The 12,707-nt window shown below is 38.6% G+C and overlaps 1 protein-coding gene across 2 annotated transcripts in view; it reads right to left on the reverse strand.

The window, feature by feature from the left end:
• Positions 1 to 12,707, reverse strand: part of vps50 (VPS50 EARP/GARPII complex subunit) — a 166,270-nt gene that overhangs the window by 48,000 nt on the left and 105,563 nt on the right. The window contains exons 22-23 of one of the 2 annotated variants that reach the window (XM_038288767.1): positions 12,180 to 12,257; positions 11,672 to 11,752 (exon numbers count right to left, since the gene is read on the reverse strand). In XM_038288767.1, coding sequence (XP_038144695.1) covers positions 11,672 to 11,752; positions 12,180 to 12,257 — 159 coding nt within the window. The remainder of the gene's footprint in view (positions 1 to 11,671; positions 11,753 to 12,179; positions 12,258 to 12,707) is intronic. The other variant, XM_038288768.1, reaches the window with a different exon arrangement.

Below are 12,707 nucleotides of genomic sequence, written 5' to 3' on the forward strand. Positions count from 1 at the left end.
TATCACGTAAATGAGGGGGTTGACCTATGTCTGATGTTCCCACTATATGACGATCGGAGCCGAACCGCTTGAAGACGATTTTAATCTGATCACATTTGAGGCAAATCGACGCAGGTCAGTGAGCTGTTCCCAGTGCCACTAAAAGCTGATTGTTCACAGGTTTAAACAGGTTTTTGGTCACTGGGAAAGGGGTATCTGAGACATACTTCACAACACAGGTAAAATTAGCAGCCGAGCATCTAGCTAGGACCAAAGAATTATAGTTTGACTTCTTATACCCCACAACTGAAATAGTTATATGTCAAAAGGAATCATTTAAAAGTATTAATGTACCCCCTGTTAGCTTAGCATCAGCACCTTAACATAATCATCACTGTATAGTTTACTTATAGAGCACTTTAAAACATCTACAGCTGGGAAGAAAGTAAAAATTAAAAAGACACACAATAAAAAGAATAAAATACAGCATAAATATATAAAACATAAATTGGCTGCTGCTGCAAAAACTTTGTAAGCACAATTCAAAGCAGGTGTATTCTTGATGAAAGTTGGTCACAGAAAGCATGACATAATTAGCATCAGAGGTTGCTTAAGAACATTCAGGAGCCTTTCCGGGTGAAGCTAAATAGAAAAAAAAAAAAAAAACTGCTTTTTTTTAGCTTTTCCTGTTAAAAAAAGAGCTGCATTCACATTATTTCTGATCTTGAAGACACAAATATAGCAATACAATCATGTAGATGGATCCAGTAGTTTACCAGAGAGCAGATGGATCTTTTCTAAATGGAGGAGTCGATTTCCAAGATGGACTATGATGCTGGCTCTTCAGGAAATGGGTTTAATCATATTAGATAATGCAGAAATTGAGAGATAAAAATCTTAAGAGTGCGTTCAATGAGCCATGTATGTGTGCTGCCTCCGAGTGTTTCGGGGATAACAAACTTCAGCCACAACTCAGTCAGAGGTAAGGAAGAATTCAGATTTGTTAAATCTAACGTTCCAATCTGTCATTTAGAGTGAATCAGTCCGTCTGCATCTATTCCTGCCTCTCAGTGTGTTTTTTATGAGCACCTCTGACTGGATCCTGACTGCCAGTAAACAGATACAAACAAAAACATCCCATTTCTTGCAACTAATTCAGGGCCAGGTTGGAGGGGGATCGACAAAATCAAAGCAGGAGTTGCATTCCCACAATCTTTCACAGACAAACATCTAATCGGCTCACCACTCTTAAACATTGAATACCACAAAACTAAAATTAAAGGCAATCTAGGGGCAAAAGATTGTATCTTTCTTCCTGGCCTGATGGTAAAGTGTGAAAATAAACAGACACTTCATTGTGCTCTTAGTCACACGCGCCAGCAAACAACGGAAAAATACAACAAGACGCTTATGAGGAATTATAAGCATGAAATCGCTCGGCAGCACAGCTGTGGAGGAGGTAGTGATAAGGCAAAAAGATAAGATCAAAAGAAGGGAATAAAAGATGAGGGGCGATGCTAAAACAAGTACGACAAATGAAAGACTGAATACAACTAATCTAAGAACTGATAGGTAAAAGGTTAGAAAAGCTGAGCGGACTTCTGTTATCAGCTCCCTGCAAATGCAAGTCTTTGTCAGCTCTCTTCATAACGCCGCCTGCAGCAGCAGCAGCTCTCAGTAGCTGTCATGGCTGAACTTTCTGCCAGTGTCAGTGTGGCCACAGATGGGTTTCACTGCATTACTCAAACACATCATGGTCAGAGAACTTGTCCGGAAGCGACATCACAGGACAGTTTAAAAACTTGGCAAGCTAAAAATCTGATCCACTGACAGACGACGGCTTTTACCTCAAGGCTGCAGCTGCAGGTCCAGCCCATTTAATGGAAACCAAAGCAGAAATACATAATAATTGACTGCAGCATAGATTCTAAAAGCAAAATGAGAAAAAAACAAGTCCAGTTATCTCTTCTACTTATTTATCTTCATGGTATTCTTCTGGTATTGAAAGTATTGATGATGCCGTGCATTAAAAACAGAGGTGTCAAACCGCTGTACTGCAAGTCTACTGTAAATCTAATGGCTAACTACTTCCATAGAATGCAGTTAAGCCCTAGAGAGCTTTGCTAATGAACTGTTATTTGAATCAGGTGCATTAAAACAGACATGCATCACTTCATCTTTTGAGGAATCGCTAAAGGAATTGGCGCTTATTACATTATTTGCATACAGCAAGAAAACACTAGATCAGAGACAGCTAAAACTTTAACTGTTGAAATTAAAGCTAATATAGTCAAAAACTAAACTGAAAACAGTAACTGAAAATAAAGGTGTGTGTAAAATTATGCAAGTAATAAAATATTAATTCATTTTTATTTAGTTTAATTTCATTTTATTTATTGAGACAATCTGAAGTTAAAAGCAAAGGTACCAATAATTGTATAACAGACAAAAAAGAAGCTTCTTCCAACTGCAGAAACTTCTCCAGATCCTTCTACAGCCTTCGAAACGTTATTCGTGAAATAATCGAAAGTTCACTAAGAGAAAATTTGAAATTAAAGTCTAAAACTCAGACAAGCAAAAGGTTCCGGAAAGGTAATTATGAAGAGAGCAAGCAGGGAGAGAGCGAGCACATAAACTAAGAAATGTTTCAGTTTTGTCCTCTGTGGAGCACCCAGTTTAAACTGTAGCTACTCTGTACCTGAGACCAGATGAGATGAAATGTCACTCGTGTTCATCTGGGACTCCCGACTCATTACCAGCACATCGGCTCTGGAATCGAAGAGTTGCGACGGCAAACCAGGGGAACAAAGCCGCATGGATTCGGCAGCTCAACCAGCATGCAGTGTGCAATTAACTCTATAATGTGTTTACAAATGAGGTCTACCTAGTCACGATCTCCAGAGTGTGTGACGGTGAGCTATTTGTATGCTGGTGGAAGAGCCTCTGCGCTCTGCACGACTACATGACTGCAGAGGGAAAATTAAAAAACAGCAAGATGATGTTAGGAATAAGGGGAAAAGAAACATGGAGTGTCATTTAGGAGAAGAAACACCTTTTTAGTATCAAATCCTTTATTGAGTTGATTTACAACAGTTTTGCATATGAAATAAGACAGGCTAAAAGCATTTGCTAATGCATTAGAGAGGGAGAGAAAGGACAGGTGTGGTTACAAAGCCTGACTGTGTCCTTTCTCTGTGGAGGATTTCAAAAAGCTCCTAATCAGGCACAAAGTGATATGATAATGCTCATTCAGAATGCCTGCTGGCAGCCATGCAACTTCAGCTTTAGCACCAGAGAGAGCTTTCTCATAGAAACTCAAACATGTCTCGGGTTATTACACTGCTATCCTCTCTCCAACTCTTCCCATCCATACATCCATCTGAGTAAATTTGATCAGTTTAATAGTTCAGAGAGTTTTTGTATTCTCTAAAGAAAGATGCATGGCAGCTTCAGTTTGTCTGACATCCAAAAATGGCTCATAATCTACCCTGAAAATTACCCACGAGTAAATGGGCGCCTTCCTAGAGAACACATTTCACATTTCCAAAGTATATAGGAATTTAAGATGTAGCTGTACTTACAGCTGAAAGACAATAACTTAAAATACCTGTATGGGTGTGGAGCGATTAGCATGAGCTTGCTCTCTGGGTTGTAAACATGTTTACCTGCCTTGGTGAGCCAAGCCAATGATGGCGTGGGACTCACAGTCTGAAGTTCTCATACAACTTTTTAAAAATTTGTTAAAAAACACACTTTCTGAGGCCATTGCACTCATCAAAAAGTTCAGTTTAACCAGCATCTGTGCTGAGTAGGAAGCCCAGAAGGTTGTTAGGCTATGAAAAAATGTGCGTACTGTTAGGATTATCAGTTCCCTTTTTGAGCTTAACAATCCGCTACACTGAAGTACGCTGGCCACAACCAGGTAAACAAGTAATAACATATTAGAATTTTACATATTACCAATAAAAAAGGAATCACTGATTCAAGGGCCACCATCAGACGTACATGCATTCAGGTTATGTCAGTCAAGTCACTGTTGAGACACAGATATTGGGAGCATCTTATTCTATTGATATCGATACCTTTATCGATACTCCTTATCGATCCGAGTCTTTATCGATACCACTATCGATACTTTTCTGTTATTTGGTGGAAAGACGATGCAACAAAAATTTTTTTAACAGAACTGGTATTACTTTTATTGCTTAACAAGTGAGCATAACAAAAACGTTTCTAGCCTTCAATAAACATGGCTAATGTAATAGGCCACTTCGAAATGACATAAAACTAACTAGAATATATTTTCACAATTGTTGGTTAATGTATTGTCTACTGTCACTTTTCATCATGTTTTTAGTGATTAGGAAAATATTTAACAAATAAATAATTGTATTTTAAATTAAATGTAATTTTTAATAAATATTGGCATCAGTAGTTTAATTATATATTCTAAAATAGTTAGAGCAATATACAACTGTATTACTCATGTTTCTCGCAAAAAACTAAATTTCACGTTTTCTTTACGTTACACTTGAACGCATCATGATAACGTAATTGTCTTTTTACTGAGCCAATCTGAACACATCATCACGCAGCACGTCTGAAACTATTTACTTTTCAAGCTAACTAGCTTGTATGCTGCCGATTACAACACGGATTTCACAATTACTATTTTTAACTGACCGGACAAGCTACAAAGTCTGTGTGTGCGCTTACCAGCGGTACTCTGAGTGGATGATTAAGACGGGCCCGACAATGGTGTGGCGGCAGGAGGAGGAGGAGTCTTTTCCGTTCAGCCATTCTCGAGTCGCGAGCAAAGTTAAGTGCCAGACTTCACTTGTTTTACTTTTAATATCTGTTTGCTTACAATTTCATTCCAAAACATTGGTGGATATGCTGCAGGGATTGGATTGATTCGATTTTAATGCTGTGACGCGACTTGAGGGACACACAATTATGTTCCAGGACCTCCGGGAGAAAAAAAAAAAAACGACCAGACTCGATAGTGGTATCGTTAAGCCCAAACGTTATTGATTTTCGGATTTTGAAAAAAGTGGAACCGGGTCCTTGATGGAACCGGGTTTCGATCCCCATCCCTACCCGAGATGAGGAGAAAATTAGCACACCGTTGCCAAGTGGCTGAAAGCTCTCTTTCAGCTGGAAGTACTTTTTAAATTCCTTTTTAAAAGTTGGAATCAAAGTCTCACTTTCTGGAGGATAAGCTGAAAGTTGTGCTTAAAGGAGCCTGAATGTTCTTAACTGCTGAGGAGACTCACAAGCTGACCACCGCCATTGCAAACTGCACTGGAAATGAGCCAGAGCCCAAATAAAGTAACGTACTGTATGTATATCATGCAGGATATTCTTTAATGCCAAAGTATATTTTTGTCTTGACATGTAAATGAACTTTGATGACATTCTATTCTTAATCCAAAGGATCCCACTTAACCATTTAAACTCAATAACATTTTCTCTTCCACAAGTTTTGGGTTTTGCTCATAACTTAACAGTAAAGTAGGCCAGTAAAGTTTCTCCTCAACAAACTAATACACACAGAAGTTAAAAACAACATTCCTTTATTTCCTGTGTGACCCATTACTAGGAATACAGTGCATCTGTGTGTGTGTGTGTGTGTAATAAATGAATATATGTTCTAGTTTAATCTGAAATACTTAAAAGAATTAAATGTTTAATGTTGTAATTCACTGCGATATCTTTGTGTAAAAAAAAGAAAAAACATTTATTTAGTATCTTCGGGACTGAGGTTTTCCTCTTTACTTAATCTTTTTTTTTTTTTAAATAAAAATGAAGCTTCTTGTGTTCTACTTCACTAAGTCGCAGAAGAAAATAACGATTTTGTGCCACACTTAGAAGTCTCTGCTCCTCAGTGAGTTGCTTACTGAAAATTGTGTGACTTCCCGCACATCGACTCTGCACGACACCACAGTGGAGCAAACAAAGAGGAGGGAGAAAACCAAAACAAAAATAAAACGGCAAGAAACACCATTTTTCTGTAAAGCTATCATTTATCAGCTTCTCACCCAACACAAAGTCAAAGAGTATAGAGAACCCAAGAGATGCTTATGCCTGTCGGCATTAATGCTATATGGAAGCTGAAGGCAGACTACTTGACAAATCAAAGAACCAAGAGGCAAAGGTGAACAACCCTAAAAAATATTACGTTACGACATCTGTAATAACTTCAATCAATTCAATCAATTCTACTAAGTCATAAGCTCTATCTGCTAACTGGGCAGAACCAGTCAAATGCAAGCCTGTGTCAGCTCTCTTTGTAAGAATGTCAGCAGCTGCAGCAGCTTATAGAAGATGTCTGAGTTTATCGTAGTGGCAGTTAAAACATTAAAACATGAGCCAAAGGGTTTCACTGTATTGCCTTAATATGACCAGTCCTGAAGCACTGCTGAAAACTTGGCAAGCACTGATTTTAATCAAATAAAACATTATACCTTTTAGTATATAGACCACCTAAGAAGCTAAAATCTTTAGAGCCTATGATTGTTTTGAGTGCCAAGCAGATGTGAACTTTCATAATGGAAGTTCTTATTGCAGAAACTAATGTGCAGAGTGGGATCAAGTGGAGAAATACTCCCGAGCTAACCCAGATTCTACCATTCTACTGTAAATATAAACCACATCACAGGGATCGAACGCGCAAAAATATGAGCCTGATAGTTTTGATTTATAATAATCAATGTTAAAGTGGCCTGCCTGTTGACCACCAGCAATTAACTTTACTGCTTATGCTGCTGCACGCCAACAAGCTAACATCAGATTCGTCCCTACTCTAGGGGTGATATGAAGAGCCCCCCTAACAGGTTTGGTGGGGGACAGTTCAGTAAATATCAGTGGCCTATATAGTGATGTGCGCTCCTTAGTGCAGACAATATGGTAGAAATATTGTCATTAAATAACAGGTGATCTAATCCCTACAGTAAAGTTGTTACATACACGCCATCTGCCTCTAGTACATACCATGCAGGAGCTTAAAAAAACAGTTGTTTTAGTGTCAACATTGGCCACCCTTGGAGGATCAAAGATGTCACAGGTGGGTTCAATTCAATCATTCCTGGCTCATTTGTCCCTACAGAAATTCTATTAATGCTGTGTTAACACTGAACATGCTTTGAGCAGCTGGAGCAGCCGGTTTACATGCAAAGTCTAGAGTAAAAGCGCATCAAGGCGGTTCAAGAGGTCCTGCAGTGCATTTCGAGCAGCGTGTCATTAGCATTTAAGCATCCAATGTGCGCTACGCATCTGAGGTGCTTTATGCACTTCCAAAGCAAAGACACTTGAGTTGGAAAATCTGAGTTCTGCTATGTGTTGATGTCCTGGTAGGATATGCTAGCACCAATGCAGGGTGACAGGTTGTGAGACTTGGCTCGGCTGGGAAGAAAATAGCTCTGGAAGGGACTCTTGACCCTAGGTGGTGAACCATTTCACAAAATAAACACCTCTGAAGCATTTGGTTTAGTTTATTTATTTCAGTAAAACACAAAAGAACATAACTCATCTGTGTAAAAAACCAAAATTCTGATAAAAAGGGAGCAAAAAAGGATTAAAACCTATATCTAAACCCATTTATCATAAAGAAAAATACCAAGGCACCAAATGATGGTGTTCTCTAGCTTTATTTAGTAGATGAAGCCAAGACACTCTTTCAATTTCATTCACCATTTTACAAGACAGAAGCAAAGAGAAGAGGGTAGCTCCTCCTCTGACCCTTCACCAAGCACTTAACTAGAATTGAAGCATCAGACCTTCAATGTAGAGAAGCATCAAAGCTGAAGCAGGAGATGCTTCTTTGCTGTTCAGTTTTTGTTCATAAGTGTTTGACAAAGAGACTTACTGTATCTCCCCTTTCAGATCTCTGTAACCCCTACCACTGATGGGAGACTGTTTCTCAAAGTGGGCCTAATTCTGCCACAGCCTTCACCTTTTTAAAGGAAGTGGTTCCTTTCAACTGATGCCATATTCTTCTTCATGTAATAGATTCCAAAAAATAAATCTTTGACTTTAAGCAATAAGCTGGATTTCCTCAGGTTTATGTTTTTACCAACTGACATTTAGTGATCAATGGGTTTAGGCTTTTGAGTATTGTAATAATGCCAGGATTTAAAATTGTTTACCTGGATATTAATCTGACTGTATGGTTGGAATCAACTGGTTTAATGTTAATGAGATTTGAACTGAATTTGAACCTAAATGGGTTATGTTTAATTGGATTTGAATCGAACCCTGGATCGTTGTCTGCTGTACTGTCTCCCTTTTCTGTGACAAATCCCATGGAGCAACCATAGCAAAAACCAAACAGGAGAAGCCCAACATAAAAGATACATAGAAGAACTAAAGCCAAGTGAGTCCAGAAGCATGACTATTAACATTATGCAGCAAAAAGAAATGATCTTTAAAACGTCAGAAAGGCTTACCCCTCAGAGGTCAATTATGGTGTGTAGCAGCTAGCAGGATAAAAAGAAAACCTGACTAACCTTTACTGGAAGATAAGCAAGGCTATGGCACTCTGATTTGTTTTTCTTTTTAAGTTTTTCTTTAGAAACCCTTTTTGTATGTGCAGGTATCTCCAGTTAAATAATGCATTACAATTAGGTTTGTTGTTAGATCAAAATTTGCCCTTACTGTATAAGAACTCAGACTTTCAGAGTATTTATAATCTGTTGCTTTATTAAGCCCACATACAATATTCTAATCTTAAATGTTGTGTTTTCATAACCTGTGATTGGAAAGTTATCATAACTATATAATACATCTAATGTGTTGCACTTAGGGAATTTTGAAGATTGATACATAAAACTTTAAAAAAATATTCCTTTTTACCTCTATGTTGTTTCCTCTTGCTATTAAAGGCCTTACTCTATAAAAGTTTTTAATAATATTAATGAATATTACATTTAAAGGGCGTAGTGATGTTATATGTGTCTACAAAAAATTATTATAAATCCTTTGACAATGATAAAATAGGGTAGTGTAAACCAGCGACATCCTGATAGTGTCCTTTATGAGCCTAAATAGAATTCCAGCACCAGGTTCAATGAGTGCAAAAAAATGGCGAAAATGGCCATAGGTACTTAAGAGAGCCCAAATGTCCTGCAACTCCTAAATGGTTAAGTGACACCTGACCACAGGCGGAGGCCAACACAATCAAAAGTAACTTCATGTGCTAGGGCAGGGATGTCAAATACACCGAGAGCCAAAAAAACTAATTCGCAACAAGCCGAGGGCCGGAGTGGATAAATGTTAATTAGAACATATTAAACATAGCCTATTGAACCAAGACATAACACATTGTTTTTTTTTTAAACAAAATATTAATATCAATATTATTAAAAAAACTTTTATTATATTGATAAACGATGAATACATAAATGAAAAGCATGCATTATAAACCAAAAATGCATTACTGTGCTGCTCTATGATCCTACCGATTGCATTCAAATAGTAAAATAAGAAAACAAATAGTCAAATGAGTTGTATTCTCTCTCATGTTTCTTATCCTGAGTTCATTCAACTGAAAAATCTAAATAAATAAAATAAAATACAAAAATCTATGGCACACAGACAAAACAATACTGCCTTCAAAGAAAAATCACGTCTTGTACAAAGAAATGTAAAAATTTAGTGATGAATCACGGCAGCGGACCCAGAATTCAGCCAGAGGTTCTTTAAAAAAGCAATTTATTAAACAAAAATCAGAGCAATACCAAAAAGGGCTGAAGAATCAAAAAGACTACAGACTGCAGGTGTCTGCAGAGGCTAATTGAAACCAAAATTAAACGAGGCTGGACGGAAAGAAAGGGGAGCTGATCCTGCAGGTGGTAGAGACTGACACATTGCCAAGCGAGGGGCAGGTTGGATCCGCATGCCAGGTACAGAATACCGGGAGTGGAACAGACAGCACAGTCAGGGCAGAGGTCTGCGCCTGTAAGTAGCACTCGGTCTCGATCAGAGTATTGTACGGATCCCACCTCGCTCAGCAGCATGTCCGTTTCCATCACCTGTAGGATCAGCTCCCCTCCCTCCATCCAGGCTCCTTTTATTTTCGCTTCAATCAGCCTCTGCTGAGACCTGTGCGCAGCAGTTGCGGTGCGCAGTTTGTGCACTCTGCATTCTTAGACAACCTACTTTGCCCCCTTCCGCCCAGCTTGTGTTGTTAAAGGGCGGGAAAGCAAAAACCAAAACAATCCAAACATGCAAAGCAGAACAAAAAAATCAAAATAAAAGAAAAACGCAGACATGTTTTCCCCTGGGAACGTAGTGTTTGTGCGTGCGACACAACTGCACCATCACTACATTCCCCACAATGCAAAGGTAGCCCACGAAGTCACAGCAGCCGTGCTAATGGTAATTAAATATTATGCAGGGGGCCATGGATAAACAGTTTGCAGACCACATCTGGCCTGTGGGACTTGACTTTGACATATGTTTTCTAGGGAATCATTCCTAAAGATTTCTATCAGAGCAACACCCAGAAAGAGAACTTCTATTCCTACTAAACACAAACACAGCATCAGCATAGGACTTTATTTATTCATTTATTTACTTAATTAAAATGTCTCAATTTTAAATCTTCATTAGTAAGAAACCAAAATTAAATGCATTAAAATGAGATTTTTGTGTAAATACATTGTTGTGGAGATGTGAATTGAATCATGAGTCGTCCTCTGACTTTTAGCAGCTGTGGCAGAAAACTGTACTCTCTGACCCCCCAGAATAATTTGTATGTATTTTTTGTTTTACGGCACTAGCAGCTTGTTTTGTTGTTTTTTTTTTTTTTTTTTTTTTACAGTGGAGTGACAGGAAAGGGGGTACGAGAGAGGAAGAGACATGTGCCAAAGGACCACGGGTCTGAGTCGAACCCGGGTTGGCCATTACGAGGACTAAGGGCTCCATAAAAGTGACATGCGTGCTAACCACTGTGCCACTGAAGCACAGCCGAGTTATATGTTCTAAATTAAAATATTATCTACTCATTATTTATAAGTAGGATCAGCAGCTATGTGAGGAAGTCTGACAGAGAATCACAAATAATAAATATGTAATCAGTCGTTAATGTTTAGACTGATTTGTGCTTTTTGGTGTAACAGATATGCAGCTACTTATGATATTAACACATTTGGACCAATCTATTAAACACATTTTTTAACTAACATATTAAAATTTGGAAAGTATCTTTAAGGTTTCAACAGATCAAGAAAGCTAAATGAAAAAGACCCAGAAGAAATGGGAAGTTACACATTTTGAAGGCTAATAAAACTAAGTTTCACAATGAAGCACACTACAGGAACAACCAGATACAGAGAGCCCTAATGGAATAACACAATCCCCCCTCTTAAAAAAAAGAGAGGCAGCATGCCCATGAGTAAAAGAGATGGGGTGAGGACTGGCCAGATAATGACGACCTGTAATGCATTTTCTGGCGACACTGGCTTAATAGTAATCGGCATACAGAAATGGCCAGAATGGACAAAGTGGATGGAAAAGATCTAAAGGTAGATACATAAAGAGGAAAGAGGAGTGTTGGTATAGGGAACATAGATGGAGAGACCATGTATGTGTCAGAGAGGAGATGAGTTAACAAGCACTATTAAAAGCAAATGAGGGAAGAAGACAATGAGCAAAGGAAAAAGTGAGACGGAGCAGACAGGTGCTGTCCTACCATGTCAATGAGACTCTCCTGGATCCGGTTCAGAGTGGTTCTCAGTCGACTGCTGATAAGGCCCAAACCCGATGACTCATACTGTGGAAGGCACACACAATAAACACAAACAATGAGTGTCGGCACGGCACACTGACATATTACTATACACCACAGTAGTTGCTCTCTCATGTCAACATAGACAAGAGGATTGCTGCAGTCAGCCTCAAGCTGACTCTAATCCCTAAAGATGGAGGAGCAACTGAGAAGAACAGACATCAAAACCAAACAATCGAAGAGCTGACAGGCTAGAAAATAAAAGATGGCAGAGAGAGGGCAAAAGCACTGCAAACTCAACAGCATAATTCTGCTCAACTGCTGTTCAGAAGTGCTTGGATCGGGAAAAAGCAAACCAAACAAATCCAAAGAAGCCTAAATAAACCAAGCAACACATGTTGGCTAATATTTCTGGTTAACAAGCTACTGCGGCCCATGTGTTAGCCATCACATGTCAAGATGCAATGCTTACCAAGCAGGCAGGGCCCACCACCCTGGCTGGCACTGCCTCTCTGCCACTATAGGTGGGCAGAGATGGGCTTGGGATGGGCTATAGATGGTCGAACAGGCAGCAGAAAGGAAAAATGAGAGGCAAAAGCACACAAACTTTAAAAACAACACAGTGGAAAAATTGCAACAAGACTTGAAAGAAAGAAAAAAATAATAAAGAGATTAATGGAGGTAATGAGAGAAATAAATTGCACAATGTTACCGTCTCACATTTAAACAGCCTTTTAATTTAGGAGCAACAAAACACAGCTAAAACTAATTGGAAAACACTAATGATCGATAAGTCCATACAATTGCTTACCAAATCAAGACTGTTGTGAAAGTTTGACTAAATGTTGCTCAATAATTAGGTTTGAACAGAATATACTAAACATATGTTGTATCTAGTATGTATAATTGAATCCAATTATACATCCAATCTCTTGCCTTTATGTGAATCATATCCTTTTTGAGGGTAGTCCGAAATGCCTAATTCTGATCTTTCGCCGAA

This window comes from Cyprinodon tularosa, unplaced genomic scaffold (genome assembly GCF_016077235.1).
Source record: "Cyprinodon tularosa strain WSP-4 unplaced genomic scaffold, ASM1607723v1 ctg26, whole genome shotgun sequence".
Taxonomy (NCBI): domain Eukaryota; kingdom Metazoa; phylum Chordata; class Actinopteri; order Cyprinodontiformes; family Cyprinodontidae; genus Cyprinodon; species Cyprinodon tularosa.